Below are 25,841 nucleotides of genomic sequence, written 5' to 3' on the forward strand. Positions count from 1 at the left end.
CTGTTTATTGCCATGCTGTAAGTACAGCAAAGTAGCACTGTATACCTTTGTACAGTTGACAATCCTGTAGATGTTATAGATGTTAAAAATGCATTGAAAGACTTTGCAGCTTTGAATATAGAGTAGAGTATGTCAACAAAAGTTAAGCCACATTTAAAACATTCCTAAAGTTCAATTTTTTAAATTAAAATACTAATAAAGAATAATAAACCCTCTACTGGGGACCAACGCCAGCGCTCTTGGATTCTCCTTTTCTCCATGTGCTACCAATGAAAGCCACTTGCTATGGAGGCAGATATGCGGGTTCGTTCCCAAGCCGAGCTGTGGAATTCTATTGACCCACAAAGTGTGGCTCGGCCCTCACCCCCCTGCTCCATCCTCACAGCATTTAATTGACAGCACCAGGAGCCAATGGCTCCCGTGGCTGCCTCAGTCCCTGTGAGTAGAGGAAGAGGCATGAGAAGAGATGCAGTCGTGCACAGTGCTGGATCAGTTGAGGACTCAGGAAAGGTATTTAGGGAGGTGGGGGAGCAACGTAAGCTGTACAATGTTTTTGTACCCTAATGCAGGGAATCAGGGCTGTGGATAAGGGGGTACCACCAGTCCTTCTGTATGGGGCCCAGGCCAGCAGGGGGGCCCCGGCAACTGGGTGAATCAGATGTGGGCAGGGAACGTGATTTCTGTCTCTGCAGAAATTGAAAGCTGGCTTCTTTTCCTCTAACTCCCACTGTCTTTCAGCTGCTGCAGAGAAAGCCATACAGGGGATCGGTTCAAGTAATTGCCCCCAGTAAGTGTACCCATCACCCTCCCTGTCCACCATATGTTTCACCCCAATGTGCCCCCTACCAGCTTTTCCCCTCTCCTTCCCACCGGAAGCTGCAATCATACAACAGAATCTTCAGGATGGAGAGTGGGGGATAGGATAAATATGTCACATTTACCAGCCCCTTCCTTTCCTGAATGAACACAGTACTGATCACTCACTGTGTTCACTCATAACTTAAGCATGGTAAGCTGTGTTTTTTTTTTGGGGGGGGGGCCTGTCAGATTGGCTATATGGGGCCCCGTGGTTTCTAACAGCAGCCCTGCAGGGAATGCATTAATGTAAAAATCTTTTTAGCTTTACAGCCACTTTAAGCAAATAATAATTTCATGCATGATGATGCTCAGCTTACATCTGCAACAATCTATTTTTAATGGATAACAAAGAAAGCCAAAAAAAAAGGAAACGCTGTGAGATTTAACAATGTTTTTGTAGCATTATTTGTAACTGCCAAAGCATAAAAAACAAAACATTGCTTGTATTATTTTACCCAACGAAAGTTCACTTTTCATTAATCCAGATTTGTTTTTGTTTTACTTTTTCCTGAAATATGATGGAAAGAGCCAACTGCAGGCAACAAGCCATTTAGCTGGAGGAAAATGTGCATACAGAGTTTATGCCAGTATCTGGTTAGATTTAAACTAGGGTCATGCATTAAAGCTATCTGTCAATCTGAGGAAATGAAAGCATTTACCTATTTATCAGTAAACATATCCAAATAAAAGATTTCTGCCATTAGGCATTGCCTTTAAATGCATGACATTGAAGCAATTTAACCAAAGCCTATGGATGACCACAAAATCCTAGATGTAATAAAGAGAAAATATTTTTAAGTTGTTTTTATTTTTATTCTGCTTTGCATATATCATAAAAAGGCATGTGTCAGAGAAACATGGGCACTGGTAATAAATAACTGATCTGTCTGCCTTCATGGTATGTGTTGGAATGGAGAGATTACCAAGAGAAACCTGAACTAACTTGTACATTCCTCTGTGCAGTCTGGGCTCTCCTTACTTCCGCATCTCCTAATGCAGCTGGCTGAACTAAAAAAAGCTCTGTCCTAAATAAAAATTACAGTTATTTATTTTAGTTGTCCATTAATATAGCATTTGACATGGCTGACAGAGGCAAGGCTAATATGTAATGGCTAGTACACACGATGAGAATATCCGACAAATGATCATAAGTTTTTGTTTTTCTTTTCTTTTGTTTTTTTTTGCATGCTAGCCTCATATCAAAAATGCATAGGTTATTAAAGTTATAAAAATTCTCGGAAAACAGAATACACCTTCAGAAATGAAGTAAAGTGGGGATCGAAAGTTTGGGCACCCCAGCTAAAAATTTGTATTAATGTGCATAAAGAAGCCAAGGAAAGATGGAAAAATCTCCAAAAGGCATCAAATTACAGATTAGACATTCTTATAATATGTCAACAAAAGTTAGATTTTATTTCCATCATTTACACTTTCAAAATAACAGAAAACAAAAAAATGGAAAAGTTTGGGCACCCTGCAGAGTTAATATCTTGTACTGCCCCCTTTGGCAAGTATCACAGCTTGTAAACGCTTTTTGTAGCCAGCCAAGAGTCTTTCAATTCTTGTTTGAGGTATCTTTGCCCATTCTTCCTTACAAAAGTCTTCCAGTTCTTTGAGATTTCTGGGCTGTCTGTCACGCACTGCTCTTTTAAGGTCTATCCATAGATTTTCAATTATGTTGAGGTCAGGAGATTGTGAAGGCCATGGCAAAACCTTCAGTTTACGCCTCTTGATGTAATCCCCCGTGGATTTCGAGGTGTGTTTAGGATCATTATCCATTTGCAGAAGCCACCCTCTCTTTAACTTCAGCTTTTTCACAGATGGCATCAAGTTACCATCCAAAATTTGCTGAAATTTTATTGAATCCATTTTTCCTTCTACTCGTGAGATGTTCCCTGTGCCACTGGCTGCAACACAACCCCAAAGCATGATTGATCCAACCCCATGCTTAACAGTTGGACAGAGGTTCTTCTCATTAAATTCTGTGCCCCTTCTTCTCCAAACGTACCTTTGCTCATTCCGGCCAAAAAGTTCAATTTTAACCTCATCGGTCCACAGAACTTGTTTCCAAAATGCATCAGGCTTGTCTATATGTTCATTTGCAAAGTTCAAACAATGATTTTTGTGGTGAGGACGTAGAAGAGGTTTTCTTCTGATGACTTTTCCATGAAGACCATATTTGTACAAGTATCTCTTTATAGTGGAGTAGTGTACCACAACTCCAGTGTCTGCCAGAACTTTCTGGAGGGATCGTGCAGTCAAACGTGGGTTTTGAATTGTTTTTCTTACAATCCTGCGAGCTGTTCTGTCTGATATTTTTCTTGGTCTTCCAGATCTTGCTTTAACTTCCACTGTTCCTGATGACTGCCATTTCTTAATTACATTCCGAACAGAGGATATTGACATCTGAAAACGCTTTGCTATCTTCTTATAGCCTTCTCCAGCTTTGTGAGCGTCAACGATTTTCAGTTTCAGTTTTCTAGACAACTGCTTAGAAGAACCCATGGTGCTGATTGTTGGGGCAAGGTCAGATGAGTCTGGGCATTTAAAACCTTTGAGATTGACATCACCTGGTCTTCCCAGACGATGATCGAGAACAATCCATGACACTGGCAGGTCTCAGCTTTGCAAAGGGGGCAGTGCATGCTATAAATTCTGCAGGGTGCCCAAACTTTTGCAGATGCCATTTTTTTGTTTTCTGTTATTTTGAAAGTGTAAATGATGGAAATAAAATCTAACTTTTGTTGACATATTATAAGAATGTCTAATCTGTAATTTGATGCCTTTTGGAGATTTTTCCATCTTTCCTTGGCTTCTTTATGCACATTAATACAAATTTTTAGCTGGGGTGCCCAAACTTTCGATCCCCACTGTATGTATTCTTTCAACTCTGAGCGTGCGTGGTCTTGGTCACTCGATTTTTAATGGCCGAATGCTTTACTGATTAAACAAAGATCTTTGTTCTGATATTGTACGAGAAAACTTTTTGCCATTGTCCCTTCAATATTCTTTCAACTCTGAGCATGTGCGGACTTGGTCACTCGAATTTTAATGGCCGAATACTTTACCGATTAAATGAAAATCTTTGTTCTGATATTGTATGAGAAACATTTTTGCCCTTGTCCCTTCAGATAATTTTGCATGAACTGTCGTGATCAGCTCACTAAAGCTGTGTACTAACGATCAGATTATCGGACAATCACTCCTAAAATGGTATTTTTCGTCCAATAATATATCATTTGACATGGCTGACAGAGGCAAGGCTAGTACACACAATGAGAATATAGGACGTATGATCATCCGTTCACTTTTTTGTTTGTTTTTTCTTTTTGCATTCTAGCCTCATATAAAAAATGCATTGGTTACTAAAGTTATAAAAATTCTCGTAAGACAGAATACATCTTCAGAAATGAAGTATGTATTCTTTCAATTCTGAGCATGTGCGGACTTGGTCACTCGATTTTTAATGGCCGAATACTTTACTGATTAAATGAAAATCTTTGTTCTGATATTGTATGAGAAACATTTTTGCCCTTGTCCCTTCAGATAATTTTGCATGAACTGTCGTGATCAGCTCACTAAAGCTGTGTACGAACGATCAGATTCTCGGAAAATCACTCCTAAAATGGTATTTTTCGTCCAAATAATATATCCTTTGACATGGCTGACAGAGGCAAGGCTAATATGTAATACCTAGTACACACAATTATTATTATACAGTATTTATATAGCGCTAAAAGGTTTGCTCAGCACTGTACTTTATAGTGGGGGACAGTACATGAGACAAGACAGTAACAAAACAAAACACGAGGGATTCAAGGGCCCTGCTCTTTTGAGCTTACAATCTAGGAGACAATGAGAATATCCGACGAATGATCATCCGTTTTTTTAATTAATTAATTTATTTATTTTTTTGCATGCTAGTCTTGTATAAAAATACATAGGTTACTAAAGTTATAAAAATTCTCGTAAAAAAGAATACATCTTCAGAAGTGAAGTATGTGAAGTATGTATTATTTCAATTCTGAGCAAGCGCGGTCTTGATCACTCGATTTTTAATGGCCGAATACTTTACTGATTAAACAAAAATCTGCGTTCTGATATTGTACGAGAAACATTTTTGCCCTTGCCCCTTCAGATAATTTTGCATGAACTGTTGTGATCAGCTCACTAAAGCTGTGTACTAACCACTAGATTATTGGACAATCACTCCTAAAATGGTATTTTTCGTCCAATTAATATAGCATTTGATATGGTTTACAGAGGCAAGCCTAATATGTAATGCCTAGTACACACGATGGGAATATCGGACAAATAATTATCTGTTTTTTTTGTTTTTATTTGGTTGCTCTGGGCATTATGACATCAGGAACAGTTCACTATTCAAGACTGCTGGAGTGCGGGGGTGCCGGCCCGGTGTTGGGCTGGGAGGATCAGGTAAGTATATTTACGCTCTCTTCTCCCTCTAGAAAAAAAACTGAGTTGGACTTTAGTTTTAGGGGGGGAACCTAAGTGTAAAAGGTTACAGGATGGGACAGGTTGAGATAATTGAACACATACCTGCATACCTTTCAGCTCCCCAAATCTGATTGGACAGGGCTTTGACACTTGGTAGTGTTGAAGTTAATCTACTCCCTCCCACCTCCTAAACACATGGCCAGTGAGGCAGCCCATCCAACTTAAAGTGAAACTTTAGTCAGATAATTAAAGGATAAGTTCACCTTTGGGAACATGTCATATGTTCCACCTGTGTTTAGGGTGTTCCCAATTCTGCAGCCACCATACTAGTTGTGAGATATGAAAACAGCGCGGCCGTGCGGGGTACCACCCACACGGTCGCATCATTCATTCACACAGTTCTGTGAATGAATGAACTGCAAGTCTCGGCAGCCTTAGCGGCTGTCAGCTTGTTGTTTTCAATGAACTACCACGGTGCTGTGGAGCGCCGTTTTAATTCATTGAGTCTTCCTGTCAGTATCTCTGCTTGCATGTACATCCCTTATAGGCAAGCAGATATACTAATAAGTCTGCAGGAGAGCTGCATGGCATCAGTGATAGCTGGTACAATGCTTTACAGGCTTCTGTAGGCAAAAAAATGTGCATTTATTATTTTTGTCCAAAAGGTGAACTTATCCTTTAAAGTGTTACTAAACCCAGAACAGTAAAAATCAATCTTTATATGAAGTAAAGCATGCTTGTTACGCTCACTGTGTTAATCCTTCATTTTGTGTAAAAATGATGTTTGATCCCGTCTTCTCTGACCCTCCCCTTCTTTCACATTCCCCATTTCATCTCCTGATGGAACAGAGCCTTGGGGACACACCGCACATGCTCAGTTTGGTGTGTACCTCTAGAGAGTTTTTTTTCTTTTTCTTGGGAGAGTGCATGTGATCAACACAGGGCCAATCAGCACTGTCCACACAGAGGGTCAGGGGTTATGCAATCTCATAGAGAAGTGAGAGGAGAAAGAAAACTCCTCCTACAAGCTTTAACCAGTGCTTGGCAAGACATTGATAGAAGTCACAAGACTGCTCTAACTGCTGATGGGAAAAGGTATTTAGCAGTTTATATTTAGAAAAATAATTGCATGTCCATGTTCTGGATACCGTGGAAGACCAGATAGAGTGAATGCAGGGACTTGGGTTTAGTAACACTTTAAGTCCAGCTAGAGCATGTCAGGCTGGCCCCTTTAGTAGTTATATCTATGTAAAAAAAACATTAAGTGCCTATAATGTTTAAAGTTCAGTAAGTTACTGTCTCACTTTGCTCTGCACAGCCTCAGCTGTCCTGTATTCTCTTTGCTGTGCCAATAATCAGTGAGTCACTAGAGGTCATTAGCTGGCAGCCTAAAATTTACTGCTCATGGGATGGGGTGAGGGAGGAAGCAAAGGGAGTGACACAGACAGCATAGAGGAAAAATAGATTAGGGAGAGAGAAGAGAAAAGCAGGATAAGTGACAGAGCGAACTATGCTGCTAGGGAGACACAAAAGAGTTAAACTTATAAAGATAGTGTCTTATCTTATCTCCCTCATTGTCTCTCCTTTCCCCCTGGCAGCAGCTGCAGCCTGTGAATTTAAGCTCTGTAAAGCTCCTGTCAGCCTTTCTCTCTAGCTAAGCCAAGAAATAATATCAAGGCTGGATATCCACAGACAGTGTGGAGGGAACACAGATTAGGGAGAGACGAGAGAAAAGCAGGAGGTGACAGGATGAACTGCTGCTAGGGAGACACAAAAGAGTTAAACTTACACAAGGATAGTGTCTTAGCTCCCTGATTTTCTCTCCTTTCTCCCTGGCAGCATCAACTGTCAGCCCTGTAAAGCTTCTGTCAGCCTTTCTCTTTAGCTGAGCCAGGACATACAATCAAGGCTGGATATGCACACATTTTCATTTCAGAAAGTGACAAAAAGGGGGAGATTTTCTAAAACTGGTGCACACAGAATATTGCACAGCTGTGCATAGTAACCAATCAGCTTCTAACTTCAGCTTGTTCAATTATGCTTTGACAATAAATCTTAGAAGATGACTGGTTTCAGTGCACAGCTGCACCATATTCTTTGTGCACCAGTTTTTGTAAATCTCCCCCATAGTTTTTTATACCAAGGAGGGTCGAGAGTTTCCATTAAGGAAGTAACTGTTCTGGGCTTCAACACAATGGCAGCCTCCAGCAAGAATAAACAGAAGCAATGTTGGAGGAAATTTACAGCACAATTTTGCATAACTATTATTGTGGAATATATGTTTGTTAAAGAAGATTAATTGTTATCAAACTATTATGGATAAAGTTCCACTTTGAGGGTCAATAGAAATGTATGGGGAGAATCTACTTGGCATTGTCATAGCTTTGCCCAAGCAGAATGGCCCTATGTTCTGGTGGAACAGGGGAACTGAAAGCTGCTGCAGCCATATAGTGTCTACATTTATTGTGAAGGTAACCATAGGTATAATGGATAGCTGATAATTCAAGGTTGAATGTGTGCTTATCGTGAAATTTAGATTCTTGATGCGTGATGTACCGGAGCCAAGTTTTGGGCACCTAAAAGTAACCTACTGCCTACTTGTATCAGTCTGCATTTTTGTACACAGTGAAAAGTTCAGCAAATGAATCCAACCTACAATTATCCAGAGTTCTGATCACTTTGCTTCCATCCTACTTGTCTCTAAACAAAGTGCTGAATTTGTAATTTACAAAATGAAATATCTTGCGTTTGAAACTCTTACTAACATTGGGATCTAATGCTTGGAATCTTCTTCATGTAATAAAAATGTAAATGTACATTAAGGGGTGTATACTGCAAGTAGGTGAAGCTGAAGCTTGGACCTTCATTTAGATTTTGGGGTAGGAATATTAAAAAAGAACTTCAAGAATAAAAAAACTAAACATTCATAATCACATAGTTGTTATGAAAACGCTCTAAAGAGCATGAAACGCGTCAACATCTCTCCTAGTTGTACTGTCTATTTGAGTATTTTTGGATATTTTCCATGATTTTCTTCTAATAGAATATCTCGGCATAGTGGAGTGTGCATCCATTTCCATTTTTTACTGCTGCAGATGTCCCCTACTGCCTCTAAAACCAAGAACTGAGCAATCAAAGACCTGCAGAGAGCCAGTGACTGTCAATCAACGCATCTCTGCTCAGCCGCTCACTGGAGCAATGGGCTGTGGAGGGGGTGGGAGCAGCAGGCTCAGGCTCTCAACAGCTTTTGATCTTTTCTGTGCCTGGACCTGCTCAGTTATATAAGCTAACAGCAGACTTTAGCCAGCAGACTGAAAACAAATACTGAATAAGGTCTGATAAAGCAGCCGATTTAGCAATAGGATTAACACCTTCCTACCCAGTTGTCAATCTGCTATAGGCCGGGAGGGACACTCACCGTTGTGACTGGGCGTCATATGATGTCCTGTCAAAACGAGCAGCTCACGTGGCCGCTGGGCCGCGCAGCAGCACGATCTGTCATCGGCTGTGTCCATGGGACACAGCCAATGACATATCACTACACAGGCCAGTTTCCAGTGTCATGTGACCGCTGTGACCAATCACAGCACATCACATGTCAATTGTATACAATGGATGGCTTCCTACCATGCCATTCATTGCATACAATTATGTTGTTAGCTGTGACTGGTCAAGGCAGTCACATGATACAGACAGGGCCAATCACAGCCCATCTGTACTATGTGATCAGCTTTGCCTAATCACAGCTAATCACAAAATAAGACTGAATGAATCAGTTTCATTCAGTAACAATGATTGCAAATATCAATGAAATACATTGGTATTAGCAATCATAATGTGTTAAAAAAAAAAACCTGATCACTTGCCCAGAGTAGTTCAGTGTTACTATGGTAACATTGTATTGCTTTGGTCACAGTGTGCTGAAAAATAAAATAGTAAAAAAAAGAAAAAATAATAAAAAATAAAAAAATAATAGAAACATTTGAAAAAAAAAAACAAATTCAATTACTATTATTATTTTCACCAACGAAATGTAGCAGAATACATTTTGACCTAAATTTATGAAGAAATGTTATTTATTTGCAAAATTTTATAACAGAAACGAACAAAAGTGCGTTTTTTTTTCAAAAGTTTCAGGTGTTTTTTGTTTTATTTAGCAAAAAAATAAAAAAACTTAGTGGAGATTAAATACCACCAAAAGAAAGCTCTATTTGTGTGAAAAAAATGATAAAATATCCATATGGGTACAATGTTGCATGACCGCGCAATTCTCATTCAAAGTGCAACAGCGCTGAAAGCTGAAAATTGGCCTGGGCAGGAAGGGGGTATAAGTGCCCGGTATTGAAGTGGTTAAAATCATATATGGGCAGCACAGTGGCTAAATGGTTAGCACTTCCACCTGGCAGTACTAGGGTCGGTGGTTCAAATCCCAGCCACGACACCTCCTGCCTGGAGTTTGCATGTTCTCCCTGTGCCTGCGTGGGTTTCCTCCGGGTGCTCCAGTTTCCTCCCACACGCCATGCTGCTAGGTTAATTGGATCCTGTCTACATTGTCCCTAGTATGTGTATGTATGAATGTGAGTTAGGGATCGTAGATTGTACGCCCCTTGAGGGTTAGGGACTGATGTGAATGTACAATAGATATGTAAAGCGCTGCGTAAATTGATGGTGCTATATAAGTACCTGAAATAAATAAACAAGACTAACACAGAAATTCCCTTTAAAATGACAACAGCACAATTCATTGTCCACTGTTAATACTTTAAAAACCAAACTAGCTAAATTTCATTTTTGTACTAGTTTTTAATTTTTATTTTGAGTGTTTTCGCTGATGGTATGGTCCTACCAGTTGACCACTATGTAAAAAACCAAAGTTTTCTGCTGATAGTGGATAAGAATGCTCTGTGTTCAGGCTTTCCATGTCCAGTTTTTAGTTATGTATCCTTTTTTAACAACAAATTGCAAGGAAAAATGGCACCAAACAGACTTTTGTATTGATGTGTGCTCTCATTGGTTGCAATGATGTCCTGCCCTTGGAACTTGCCATATTGTATAAAGGAATATATAAAAGGAATGAGAATTCATTAACAAAAACGTGCGCCTCTTTACAGAGACATTTGCCTCACTCCTAGATGAAACCAACAAAATTAAAAACAATTTTCATTACTCTCTTATTTATGTCTCTGAAATGGCCTAGCAGTGCAAAATTACATCAAAACGCATGTGCTGTTCCGTAAATTACTTTTATCCAAAAGCTCTTTAAAGAGCAGATAAACCAGGATTAAAGCAGATTGCATTTCCCATGTAAATGCCATTATAGACAGCAAAGCTTTCTCTCTGAGATTTTGAAGGCTGTAAATACCCATAATCCACAAAACAAGCAGTAAAATAGGAAATTGTGGGAGAAGAGCACAATAAGGCACTTGGTACTTTCTGTACATGTCCATTTCAACTCAAAATTAAAGCAGCTCAGAGCCGGAGCTATTGTCAAACCTTAAAGAGAAACTGCAATGATAGAAATACACAGGTTGAAGATGAAGATAGAAATACACAGGTTGAAGATGGCAACCTATTGTTATGAAGTTGCCTGGCCACACCACATAATGGCACTGCTCTCTGCAACATCCTCCTATGATAGGAGCAGGCTTATGATGCCTAGACTCACTGAAATGGGTTCATTGATGACGGGTGTCATGAAAACTGAAAGAGGAAAGGTGCTGTATTGGTGCAGGTGAGTACTGAAGCTGAAGCTGCTCATTTATATTTAATAGCTGCTAGTGGCTTGATTCTTTTCCCCACATCAGATTTCGGCATTAAACATTTGCACGTGATGTACTAAATCACTCCGTCACTTGAGCTGAAGCCAAATAGTGGAATTCTGTTATGCCTTAAAGTGTTACTAAACCCAGGACCCTGCATTCACTATATCTGGTCTCCCACAGTACACACAACATGGAAATGCAATTATTTTAGTAAAAATAAACTGCTAAATACCTTTTCTCATCAGCAGTTAGAGCAGTCTTGTGACTTCTATCAGTCTCCTGCTGAGAACTGATTAAAGCTTATAGGAGGAGTTTTCATTTTGCCCTAGGAGGATGCAGAACCCCTGTCCTCTGTCTGAACGGTGCTGATTGGCTCTGTGCTGATCACATACAATCTCCCAAGAAAAAGAAAAAACTATCTAGCAATACACACCAAACTGAGCATATGCAGAGTGTCCCTGAGGCTGTGTTCTATCAGGAGATGAAATGGGGAATGTGGAAGAAGGGGAGGATCAGAGAAGACAGGATCAAACATCCTTTTTACACAATGCAGAGGATTAACTCCTTAAGTTTCACAGTGAGTATAACAAGCATGCTTTACTGCATATACAGACTGATTTTACTGTTGTGGGTTTAGTAACACTTTAAAAAAGCAGCTCTTGTTAATGCCCTGTGGGTGAAACCTCATTAAAATCACTAAAGTCAATACCTACCATTAGGTTGTGTTTAAAAGAAATGTATTTACTACATCCTGCTAACTTTGAACAATGCATTATCTGTGTGAATTTTCCTTTAGATTAACTGAATGTGGTAGAAATAGACTTTACAAATATTACTTAAACACGTGAAAGGAAAAAGAAAACAACAACAACAGTACTTTTGTTTGCGCATGACTGAATTTTTTAAGTCAATGAGTTTCAACTCATTCATAAGCTAAAAGAAAATTCCATTGCAAAGTGAATAACCTATTTACCTTTAGTAAATAAATTAAATTATTATTATTATAATACTGGATTTATATAGCGCCAACAGTTTGTGCGGCACTTTACAACAGGAGGGCAGACAGTACAGTTACAATACAATTCAATACAGGAGGAATCAGAGGACCCTGCTCGTTACAGCTTACAAACTAAAAAGGGCGACCAAATTATACAAAAGGTAATACCTGTGGGGGATGAGCTGATGGAAAAAGTGGAAATACAGTTGTTAGGTGGAGGTTGGCTAGGCTTCTCTGAAGAGAAGTGTTTTCAAGGATGGCCTAAAAGTGGATGGAGTAAGAGAAAGTCGGACAGATTGGGGTAGAGAGCTCTATAGGATGGGAAAGACTCAGGAGAAGTCCTGGAGGCGAGCATGGAAGAAGGTGACAAAGGAGATAAAGAGCAGGAGGTCTTGGGAGGAATGAAGAGAACAATTTGTTAAGAGTAATTCTAGCAATTTATCTAACATGCCTCTAAGTAGTTAATCTACAAATCGTTATATATATATATATATATATATATATATATATAAAATTTCTGTTTGTTGGCAGCCCATTCTTAACTAACGGGCTGTGCTAGCACGACAATGGAATAGATAGGTGTGTAATAAAGTAACAAAAATATAGAAACAGTGAAGTAGAAGTAAATGCAACTAAGTCTTCGGTCACCCCGAATCCGACTTTGAGATCGTGTGACTTCATTTGAATTCACACGATTTCAAAGTTGGATATCAATCCGACTTAAGGTGTAGCTTGGGAGACATCTGTGCGACTTCATGCACAGATGTCTACAGTATGCAAGTTGCATCTGAACTTGCAAAAAGTAGTGCACAAAGTACTTTCAAAATCGGTGCAACTCCGACTCCGTCGAAATCGCACCAATATAACAGCTTCAGCAATAGGGTGCAACTTGTCATGCGATTTGAGTCAAATCACATGAGAAATTGCACCAGTGTGACCAGGGACTAAAACTGAAGCATTCAGAATCTGGTACAGCTGTGCATGGTAGCCAATCAGTTTCTAACTTCAGCTTGTTCAACTAAATTTTGACAACCAAAACCTGGAAACTGTTTTGGTAAATCCCCCCGTTAGGTTTTCATTTTGGATAGAGTAAGGGAGGATTATGTCCTCTGTCAGTTTTATTATGTATTTATCTATTTTTGCCATCTGCGTTCTATTGGGGAGATTTCTTTTCACTTTCTTTTCCATAGCCAAAACAAGTGAGAGGAAACCCATTCACAGTGATTGTCACCAGGGTCACCAGAACTAGTGTCCCAATTGAAAGATTCCCTTCTATATTAACCCACAACTTGGGATTTTCTTTTTACTTTTTGTGATAATGGAAAACAGGCAAATAGAGAGGGTGAATCTCCCTAATGGCAGCACAGACAGCAATACAAACTGACAGGGGTTCTAATCCACCTCCACTCTATCCAAAACAAAAACAAAAAAAAAACTTTTGTCTTTAGTTATACTTTAGGGTAAATGCTAAAAAAAGCTAAATGCAAAAAAATAATAATGGAAAAAAAACTTACGCCCTACTGGAAATGCACTATATTTAAAAAAAACAATCTACCTATTCATTATTTCCTAAACATAGAACAGATTTGTGATCCAAAACAATTTAGTATGACTCATACCCATGATGGAGTCCCTGCGGAAAACATCTCTGTCGAAGATATAGAAGGATAGGTGTCTGAAGTTTCTTGGAATTTCACAATAAAAGTCTTCTCCGTAGAAAGGACTGTAAGGAAGAAAAAAGGCAGATTAGCAAAATGAATATTCATGTTCGTTTATATATGTCCCATACAGATAAATCAAAAGATTAACATTTACATTTTTTACATTTGTCTTTGTGGGATCAAACATGAATAAATGGGAAAAGCAAGTGAAGTGAAGACACAAATGTCAATACTTGTCATGTAACAAACAGCTGCAATTTATTTTGTACAACAGTGATAAGACAACTTTAAATGCATATATCCAAAAAGAAAAACTGATGAATTAGCAGATATAGAGAACAGCAATGCAGGAGACACTAAAAAAGGAAAACAATATATTTTAGCATAACATGTTACTTATTCCACCACATATAAAATCAGACTGATTTGTGTTATCCTGTGCAAAAAGATTAGTTTGATTTGGCAGCTTAAAGCATTTTTATACACAAAAACAAAATGGTAATATATTGCAGCTTACTAATCTTTAAATGTGATGGCTGCATTGGGGTTTTTTTATGCTTTTTCCCTTTATTATCACCTGGTGATCTGGCCAGCAACACACTTGCCTTAGGCAAGCTACAAATGATGTGATTTTCATGGTTGCAGGAAAGAAGAACGCTCGATTCCCCCATCAACACATTCACTGTTGATGGGGGAATCTCTCCCACAGCACTATTGTGTTCTGCCAGCGGTGTGCCTTCCCTGCTAACTGAACCCAATGGAGTTGATTTACTAAAGGCAAATAGGCTGTGCACTGTAAGTGCACTTGGAAATAATTATTATTATAAAGGATTCATATAGTGCCAACAGTTTGCTCAGCGCTTTACAATATAAAGGGAGACAATACAGCAACAATACAGTTCAATACAAAAGGGTTAGGAGGGCCTTGCTTCTTTGAGCTTACAATCTAAGAGATCCGCTTGCTCTAAATCTGAGGGGAATATGTAAGGAAAATAAAAAAAACAGCATTTTTGCTTGCACATGATTAGATGGAAGAAATCTGCAGAGCTTCACCTCATTTCAGAGCCTCCCCTCGGACATAAAGCAACTGCACTTGCAGTGCATAGTATATTTACCTTTAGTAAATCAACCCCAATGATTACTGCTGGCAGCTATAGCCGCTGGCAGTAATCGCATGCAATAATTCCAACAGGCAGGTTGTACTGAAGCCAATTGATGGATCGACTTCAATACAACCAGCCTGCCCATAGATGACCGAATCTCAGCCGGCCCCTGCTGAACCAGCTGAGATCTGATCCATCTATGGATGGTTTTATTGTGGCTCCACTCTGGAGACACCTTTGGACAGCAGCTTGTCAATTTGGAGTGAGGGTAGTGTTAGAAGCCTAACAGACTGGGATGGACTTTCCTAACATATTTAAGCCAGACTCCAGCTAACACATTTTAGGCAGAACAGGTTTTTTTCCTTTTGGGATAAAGGTTTTGCATAAAATAAATACATAGCTTGTCTCCACTTTTGTTGGACAGCTTGGTCTGTTATAGGAAGTTGAAAAATAACAGATTTACTGGCAGGATCACCAGGTAAAAATAAAGGCAAAAAGCCACAAAAAGGAAAGTAATCCAGCCATCACACTGAAGGACTGGAAAGCTGCACCATAATATTTTTTATTTTTGGGTTTAATACAGCATTAAGCTCCAAAGAGAAAAGCCCTATATTGATTTTCTAAACAGACAGGTTTAGTCTGTCCTCAATACCACTCGTAGCAAAAACCTCTGCATGCACTGATATACAGGGCAGGAAATCCATGTCGTAGAAGTGTATTGTACAGTTACAGTGTTCTTAGCACACAAACGGATATATTGGAATCCTCTGACTATACTTGTGACCCAGTGCGTCAGTCATTGAAACATCACTGAAAGAATTCTATTTTGCATTTAAAAGCGACTCCGTAACACCACATCATTGCAATTTTAGAAAAAAGCCTTTTGAAAGTAGAAAGCACGTACAATATATCACCCATTGCTGTAACAAATTATATATATATTATTATACAGGACTTATATAGCGCCAACAGTTTGCTCAGCGCTTTACTTTATGGAGGGAGACAGTACAGTAACAATACATTTCAATACGAGAGGGATTAGAGGGCCCTGCTCCTTGGAGCTTACAATCTAGGATATATATATATATATATATACACACACAAACAGAATATACTGTATAATGGAAGCATTAATAAAATAAAAAGACAATCCTTTGCATCCTCAGCACCTTATATCTAGACATTCAATATCAGATTACCAAAATCCCTCATTCCCTGCAAAATTGATCTTCTAGAATTTTTTTAAGACTTGACAGTTGTATTATATAGCTACTATATGTCTTAATTTTTGCAAGTCAGTTAAGCTGTTTTGATGTGTGTCAAATATCCACTCCCATTGCTCTCCCAAAAAGTCCCACAACATGTGGCATGATTGCCCGACACAGTCTTTTCTGTTTCCATTATCCCCACCAGTGGCCCTTCTTTCTCACTTATCTGATGGTGGTCATCATTCAATTCAGAAGAGAAGTGGCGTCTGAGAGCAGTAGTGGACAGTCTTTGGGAAACAGTGCTGAAGGAGAGTTGAGTATTGTAGCCAAGGCTGCATTTTTGTTAAATTATTCGAAATGTAGAATTGCACATTAAAAAAATAACCTGGAATTCTTCTTTAACCTCCCTAGCAGTATGATTATTTCAGATTTTTTTGTGCTGAAAGCGGTACCATTTTTTTGCATGGAAATATGTTGTTTTTTTATTGTAGGCCTGTAATTTAGGAATAACTCACTGAAATCTGTCCGAACAAGAGTCTAGTAAACATTCGGATATGATAAAACTTGAAACACGAAATTATAAATTATAATTTAATAAATAATCCTAAAAAATAATAATATAATAATATTACATTCAATTCAATAATATAATCAAACCAAAAACACTGAAATTTGAAATATAGCGCCAAGTTCGCACATCGCTGAGCAAAGTCGCAAAATCGTTTTCAGTGTCTGATGATGAATTTCCCCACGAATCATTATCACTCAATTCTGCAAGTGGTTCTGATTTACTATCGCTGTTCTCTAGCTGGTCTAAAACCGCTTTTGACATAAAGGGACGCTTTCTGGACGCCATGGACTTATCTAAGTTTCCAGGCAGAAAGAACAGTAAAAATGCAGGCAGGGGACAGGACAAAGCAGTAGGGACAAAATGTATGTGAAATGTTTTGAAACAGCAATGTTTTACTATGTAATAATCATTTTTTAAAAAATGAAATTTTTTAAAAAATTTCAAATTTGCCGCCGTCCGTAATTTCCCGTACGTCCCGATGTCACAGGGACCGGAAAACGGAACACGGAAGCCGGATGTCGGCATCGGCCGGAGGAGATGGTCGGGGACGCTACAGGGGACTCATCGCAGGAGCAAAGGACAAGGTAAGCACTGCAGGGACTCCCGATGCAATGCTGGATGGTAAGCCCGAGTGTAGCTCGGGGTTACCGCTTTTGGTACTGAAACTTTACCCCGAGCTACACTCAGGAATACCGCCAGGGAGGTTAAAGAAACTGTTATTACATTGTGGGCCTTGCATTGAAAGGTTTGGCGACCCCTGCTATATAGCATTACTGTAGGTAAAGAGAAAGAAAATACTGTATTTATCAATTTTTGTATTAGGCCTCATACGCACTGCAGCTCAAAAACACCTGTTTTACAGGCGTTTGGCTTTTTTTTTTTCTACCTCTAATTGGCTCTTCAAACAGCGGGGAAAATAAGTATTGAGCACGTCATCATTTTTATCAGTACATATTTTCGAAAGGTGCTATTGACATGAAACTTTCACCACATGTCAGTAACAACTCATACATACAAAGAAGCCAAAAAATTCAGAAATTAAGTTATGTGCAATAAAATGGAATGACACCGGGAAAAAGTATTGAACACATGAAAAAAAGGAGGTGGAAAAAGGCAAGGAAAGCCAAGACACCAGCTGAAATCTATCAGTAATTAGAAAGCAATCATGCACCTTATCAGTGCAAATTAATATCAGCTGATTCGGTCTCAAACGATGGCCTATAAAAAGGTGTCTCATTACCATGGTGTCACACAAGAAACATCATGATGGGTAAAAGCAAAGAGCTCTCTCAAGACCTTCCCAACCTTATTGTTGCAAAACATACTGATGGCATTGGTTACAGAAGAATTTATAAACTTCTGAATGTTCCAGTGAGCACTGGTGGGGCCATAATCCGGAAGTGGAAAGAACATAATTTCCCCATAAACCGGCCATGACCAGGTGCTCTTCACAAGATTTCTAATAGAGGAGTGAAAAGAATTAACAGAAGAATTGTCCAAGAGCCAAGGACTACTTGTGGAGAGCTTCAGAAAGACCTGGAATTAGCAGGTACAATTGTTTTAAAGAAAACAATACGTAATACACTCAACCACCATGGCGTGTATGCATACTCACCACGCAAGACTCCATTGCTGAAGATAAAGCATGTTGAAGCTTGTTTAAAGTTTGCTGCACAACATTTAGACAAGCCTGTGAAATACTAGCAGAATATAGTTTGGTCAGATGACTAAGGGCTCATGTACACTGCAGCTGCTAAACTCACATTCAGGAGCTTTTCTGCATTTTTTTCAGCAGCCCCTGAACTCTCCCTAATGTTTTCCTATGTATCCATGTACACTGTCGTTTACAGTCGTTTACAGGCAGTTGAGTTTACAGTCATTTTTTTGAATGCACCAAACTTGCGTTCAGGAGTAGAATTTACCGGCATCTCAAACGCCAAATGCTTGTAAATGTGGTTAACCGTGTTTATAAGTGTTTGTGTTTTGAAGCATTTTTTAACTGTTCCATGTCCAGATGCTGTCCAGAACCTTTTTTCATCATCAGAAATGCCTGCAAAACATTTTCCAGGTACTCAAATGGACCTAGTACACCATTGCAGTCAGTTCAAGGTTTCGCGTGAAGTAAAAAATAGTAGAACGTGCCGCATTATGCACATGATAGGATCCATAGTGAATGCAACCAGAAAAGACAGGTCATCTCAACACATACTGCGCCCCCTGCTTCTGCTCTCTCGACTTCTCTCAAAAAGTCTGAAATAGTTAATTTTTTTACTGTTTTTCTGCATTCTACATTTCTGTGCATTCTGGGCATTTGGGAAGGTGTCCTGAGGTTATCTTTTAAAAACGTTTCTAAATGCAAACACGCATAAACGCGGTATCCAAATGTGGCTAAACTGCCGTTTTTTTAATCTACGATTTCCAGCAGTCAGTTTCCATCGTTCAGAAGAGTTTTCCAAACGCCCCGTGTACAGGAGTCCTAAAATTGAACGCTTTGGATGCCATAATACACACCATGTTTGGAGGTGAAATGGCACTGCAGATCACCCCAAAAATACCATACCAACAGTGAAGTTTGGAGGAGGGAAACACGTTTTTTAGGCACGTTTTTGAAGCTGGTTCTCTGTTGCCAACAGAAAATTACAAGAGCCCCAGTGTACATGTACCCTAACACTGGTGAATGACTTGATACAGGAAGAACAATGAAAAGCTAAAAACCAATCACCCTAAAAGCAGAGGACAAACAAAACAAAACAGCCTATTTAGCTAAAACCTTTCCTCCGGAGGCATTATTTAATCTCATCTGTATAATTGTAACACTTTAATTTTCAAGAGTGCAATAACAAACGAGACATACATTTCTTTATGTTAAACTCAAAGGGCATCTAAAAGAACACAGATATTTAGAGACCAAAATCTAGACAAACCTGTCCAGCAACCAAATAACCTGAAATTCCCAACTGGCCCTACACATAGGCCTCATGTACACTAGGCTCTTCTGAACGCTCTTCTCCTGACAGGAGAAAATAGAGTTACAAAAATTCTCATAAGACAGTATACAACTTTACGAAATAGAGCAATCTTGGTCACTGAATTTTATTTTTTTTGGATGAATACTGTACTGATTAAATGAAAATAGTTTGTTCTGTTACCATACAAGAAAAGTTTTTGTGCTAAATTTTGCATGAACTGTCGTGATTGGCTCTTTACGTCTGGAGGAAAAGAAATTTAATCTCCAAACATGGAAAGGTTTCTTCACAGTGAGAGCTGTGAAATGTGGAATAGACTCCCCCAAGAGTTGGTTCTGGCCAGTTCAGTGGATTGCTTCAAAAAAGGCCTGGATTCTTTCTTGGATACACAGAATATAACTGGATACTAACATTTATAGGTAAAGTTGATCCAGAGAATATCCGATTGCCTCTCGGGGGATCAGGAAGGAATTTTTTCCCCTGCAGGAGCAAACTGGATAATGGTTTGCTGGATTTTTATTGCCTTCCTCTGGATCAACCGTGGATATAGGATTATGACTTTTTTTTTTTTTAATGGTTGAACTGGATGGACTTTTGCCTTTTTTCAGCCAGACTAACTATATAACTATGATTGGCTCTCTAAAACTGTGTACTAACGATCAGATTATCGGATGATCGCTTCGAAAGCTGTATTTTTTTTCTGATTTTGTCAGCCTGTGTACTAGGCATTAGCCGTCAGCTGGTATGTTACCCTGCAGTGTTCACTGACCACATTTTTACACAGGAAGTGGGGGGGGGGGGTATTTACTAAAACTGGAGAGTGCAAAATCTGGTGCAGCTCTGCATAGAAACCAATCAACTTCCAGGATTTATTGTCAAAGCTTAAAGTGTCACTAAACCCAGGATTCTATATTCACTATATTTGGTCTTCCACAGTACACACACAGGCATTAGCTGTCAGCTGGTATGTTACCCTGCAGTGTTCACTGACCACATTTTTTCACAGGCAGTAGGGGGTATTTACTAAAACTGAAGAGTGCAAAATCTGGTGCAGCTCTGTGTAGAAACCAAACAGCTTCCAGGATTTATTGTCAAAGCTTAAAGTGTTACTAAACCCAGGACCCTGTATTCACTATATCTGGTCTCACACAGTACACACAACATGGAAATGCAATTATTTTAGTAAATATAAACTGCTAAATACCTTTTCTCATCAGCAGTTAGAGCAGTCTTGTGACTTCTATCAGTGTCCAGCAGAGCACTGGTTATAGCTTGTAGGAGGAGTTTTCTTTCTGCACTATGAGAATTCAGAACCCTGGACAGTGCTGATTGGCCCTGTACTGATCACATGCACTCTCCCAACAAAAAAAAAAACCTGTGCAGAATGTCTCCACACAATATGTCTTATAAGGAAATAATGGGGGGCACTGGAAGAAGGGGAGGATCAGAGAAGTAAGGATCAAACAGCATTTTTACACAGTGCAGAGGATTAACCCCTTAGGCTCCACAGTGAGTATAACAAGCATGTTTTACTGCGTATACAGACTGATTTTATTGTTGTGGGTTTATTAACACTTTAATTGAACAAGCTGAGGTTAGAAGCTGATTGGCCACCATGCACAGCTTCACCAGATGCTGAATGCACTAGTATTAAGAATATCTTCCCCACTGCATTTCCTAGGCACCATTCTATACACAGCTATACCAAGCCACTTCCTTACAATGAGCATTACGACACATGTGACTGATAGAAAAGAAGCTCCTACACAGACATGTTCAGTTCCACTGCTCAAGTCTTCAGTTAGTGACAACGTCCCAATTGGGCTTGCTTTTAGAGGTCATATAAGCACTGAGCTGCTTGTTTCCCTCCGGACACAAATGTTCCCATGCAATGACATTCCTGCTTTCTCACCAACCGGTAACAGTAAATAACAGGATTTCCTTTTTACTATTTTAAATTAGGGCTTATGTTCATGGGTGCAAGACCATACAAGAGATGTATATTTATGCTTCTGGAGCTCGTTAGTTATTGGAGAAGCACGGTGTCATTTGCACATCTGAGCTGACAGGCATGCAAGGACGCACAGCTCTTGTGTGCTGTACAGGCCTCTATGCCCATGTGAATGAGCCCTAATGCAGCCCTCTGAGAATGTGGTCAGTATGTTGGTTAAGGGCCCGTTCACACTTATGCCTGCAGTTTACAATATACATGGTAACACACGTGGGTGTAAATTGCCCATTTTAATTTCCCCTTTAAAAACTCACTTAAAGTGGAGCTCCACCCAAAAGGGGAAATTCCGCTTTAAGGACTGCTTCCCCGCTACCCATTAAGGATTGGCACCTTTGGGGAGCGCAGGGGGGGGGAGCGGGTACCCGAATTTGACAGGTACCCGCCTAGTCTGATCGCCTAGGCCAGTGGTGGGCAACCTTTTTTTTCAACTGAGCCAAATCTCGCCAAAACCATGATTGAAATTTATTTTGAGAGCCACATTTTTAAAACTGAAAATACATCTCCCATATAGTAATTCATCCCCCATAGTAATTCATCCCCCATATAGTAATTCATCCCCCGTAGTGTAATTCATCCCCCATAGTGTAATTCATCCCCCATAGTAATTCATCCCCCATAGTAATTCATCCCCCATATAGTAATTCATCCCCCATAGTAATTCATCCCCCATATAGTAATTCATCCCCCATAGCAATTCATCCCCCGTATAGTATTTCATCCCTCATATAGTATTTCATCCCTCATATAGTATTTCATCCCCCCATATAGTATTTCATCCCTCATATAGTATTTCATCCCCCCATATAGTATTTCATCCCTCATATAGTATTTCATCCCCCCATATAGTATTTCATCCCTCATATAGTAATTCATCCCTCATATAGTATTTCATCCCCCCATATAGTATTTCATCCCTCATATAGTATTTCATCCCTCATATAGTATTTCATCCCCCCATATAGTATTTCATCCCTCATAAAGTAATTCATCCCTCATATAGTAATTCATCCCCCATATAGTATTTCATCCCTCATATAGTATTTCATCCCCCCATATAGTATTTCATCCCTCATATAGTAATTCATCCCTCATATAGTATTTCATCCCCCCATATAGTATTTCATCCCCCCATATAGTATTTCATCCCTCATATAGTAATTCATCCCTCATATAGTAATTCATCCCTCATATAGTATTTCATCCCTCATATAGTATTTCATCCCCCCATATAGTATTTCATCCCTCATATAGTATTTCATCCCCCACAGTACTATTCCCCCCCCCCCCCCCCTTCTAGTAAGCCAAGTCCCCCGTGTCAATTCACTTACCTTTTGCGTTCCTCTCGCTGTCTTCCCGCGCCGTTCGGGTCTTCAGGGCGGACTGTGAGAGGAGCCTAGCTCCCCTCCCCTCACGTTCGGCACGCTGCCCCGCCTACACACATCCTGACAGCCACATGCGCAGGCCGGATTAAAAGGTCCGCGCGGACTTTTGGGGCTGCCAACCGAGAGGAGGCAGGGGAGCGGCCGACCGAGAGGAGGGAGGGGAGCAGGCGCCCGGCACACAGAAGAGCCGCATTAGACTGGGTAAAGAGCCGCATGTGGCTCGCGAGCCGCGGCTTGCCGACCACTGGCCTAGGCGATTGGAAGTGGAAGGTGTCCTCCCTCCCTGTAGTCTTTTGGGACACGTGACAGGTCCCAGAAGACTACAGGACCATTCATGAAGTGTAGCGCTACTCGCGCATGCGCAGTTGGTACCCGGCTGTGAAGCCACAAGCTATCACAGCTGGGTGCCCACACTGAAGATGCCGGCCTCCTGGAATACAGGATGGCCAGTGAAACGGGCTGCGGGGGACACACCACGGGACCGAGGGACAGGTAAGTGGCTGTTTTTTAAAAGTCAGCAGCTACAGTTTTTGTAGCTGCTGACTTTTTCTTTTCGACAGCGTGAGTGAAACTCCGCTTTAAAGTATAACTGATGGCAAAACCTTTTTTAAGATTTGCACAGACTGGTGAGGAGTTAGAATTCATTTTTTTTTTTTTTTTTGCTGTCAGATTCACTCTGTTTAACTGTTCTCATTACCAATGCCATAGGGAATGAAAGTGAACATAAATCTAAAACTTGGAGTTGCCACCAGAACATGAACCCTTCTAATGATTATACTTGTTTATTTGAAAAATATTTAAGATTTCCTGTACCTTGAAAAGATATCCACTCAATTCCTGTTGAGTCTACAGGGCAGGGAGTGAAGGGAAATCTCCCTAATGTTGATTTACTAAAGGCAAACAGACTGTGCAGTTGCACCTGCTCCGGAGCTTAGTAAACGAGGTAAAGCTTCACTTTGCAAAGAATAGCCAATCATCAATACCAATATCCAAGGAAAATTTAAAAAAAGACTGCATTTTTTTCTTGCACATGATTGTGTGCTGATGGAAGTCAGCAGAGCTTCTGCCCATTTGCTAAGCTCTGGAGCAACTGCTCTTGCAGAGTGCACAGTCTATTTGCCTTTAGTAAATCAACCCCATAGATGGTAAAGGAACCCGGACAGCAGTTCTACCTCTCCTCTGTTTCAAATCCAATTTCCAATCCACAGAAAAACCAAAACCACTAACTGAACTGCATAATTATGAAGAAAAAAATAGGATTTCTATCCTAAATTAATGTTATGCAGTATAATTATGTTTTACACAGGGCTTTTTTTCTCTCAGAGAATAGGTGCAGGAACGACCACCTTGTTTCCGTCCCCATACCCACCTCCGAGCACACCCCTGCACCACTTGCCAGTACATACATTCAATGCTGGAGGTGCCAAAACTGAATTCCCCCACATTTCTGCTGCAAAAAAGCCCTGGTTTTACCTAAAGTCCTTCTAAAGGCAAGACATGTTATAATGTAATGCATTCCCTTCCACATGGAAGAAAAATATAATTGAAATACAGTTTAAAAATATTCTTCCCAAATATATTGCCATATATTTGATATACTACAATTTTGACCATATTCAATATATATATATATATATATATATATATATATATATATATATATATATACACACACACACTGCATACTGAAATGCGTTTTTAATATATTACAAAATATATGACAAATATTTAAAAAAATATATATTTTTTAAATATAATCTTCAGATTTTATTTTAATATATAAAAAAGTCATTTTAACATATATTTTACGTGTATTTGTAAATGCATTCCAAAAAAGTAGATTTGTATTTTTAAAGACATAAAGTATATTTGAAATGTATTTTTAAAAATATTTTTCATATAATTTTGTAATAAAAATGCATTTCAACATACAGTATATATATATAATTTTTAAAATATATTTCAAACATATTTGTCTTTCATATGGGCTACATTGAGGTAAAAAATGTTACAGCAGTTGTATCGCTTCCTCACCTCCCTATATACTTACCTAGTCCTATCTCAATCCAGCACTGTGCTCAACTGCAGCAGCGTTGTTCTTTGTCTCACAAGACACAGAAGCAACAGTGAGAGCCATTGGCTCCTGCTGGTGTCAATCAAATCCTGTGAGGAGGGAATGGGGGGGGGGGGGCTGAAAGCACATGCAGAAGTGGCATCTGAGAGCTCCTGCATTGGACCCTATAAGAGGAGGTTTGGCGTCATTCTGTGCAATAACATGGCACAGAGCAGGTAAGTATACCCTTGTTTATTAATGTTTATTAATTTAGGAAAATAGAAAATAAGCCTTTAAAACTGCTTTAAAATATGTTTAGAAGTTTTACATCAAATATTTGACATTCATTTTGGACCACGTCCTTATATGTGTGAACCGTCAGAAGACTAAATTGCAAGTCATAAATTTGAATCAACCACACGAAAGAATTGGAGTTCCACATGAAATGCATCTTCGTGTGTTTTATTACAGTAAAGACTGACAAGTGTGAATAGAAACTAATATAATGAGTAGGAAATGAACATTTTAGGTTGAATACACTTATGATATGTATTCATTTCATCTTACACACAACTAATCAAAAAGCCCTGAATCCCTACCTAAATCAATGTTCACATAACAGGTCGAGAGTCTTCTTTTTTGGGCTGCAGTTAGTGAGGGTCCTTCTTTGGGTGCCTATGAGCAATCCATTGATACTGACTTTTGCCATTGGCTGGGTCCTCACAGATTCCTAAAGATCAAAGGGGTCTCCACAGAGTAATGAAGACTTGTAGCTTTGGCAAGACATCAGGAACCAAGCAATGGCCCCAAG

General features: G+C 39.5%; 1 protein-coding gene across 2 annotated transcripts in view; it reads right to left on the minus strand.

The window, feature by feature from the left end:
• The window catches only part of RASA3 (RAS p21 protein activator 3), a 288,551-nt gene that overhangs the window by 143,106 nt on the left and 119,604 nt on the right, over positions 1–25,841 (minus strand). For both annotated transcript variants that reach the window (XM_089688122.1, XM_089688121.1), the window contains exon 3: positions 13,695–13,798. In XM_089688122.1, coding sequence (XP_089544248.1) covers positions 13,695–13,798 — 104 coding nt within the window. The remainder of the gene's footprint in view (positions 1–13,694; positions 13,799–25,841) is intronic.

Source organism: Staurois parvus, unplaced genomic scaffold (assembly GCF_062004578.1).
Source record: "Staurois parvus isolate SC_StPar_1 unplaced genomic scaffold, SC_StPar_1.0 ptg000446l, whole genome shotgun sequence".
Classification (NCBI taxonomy): domain Eukaryota; kingdom Metazoa; phylum Chordata; class Amphibia; order Anura; family Ranidae; genus Staurois; species Staurois parvus.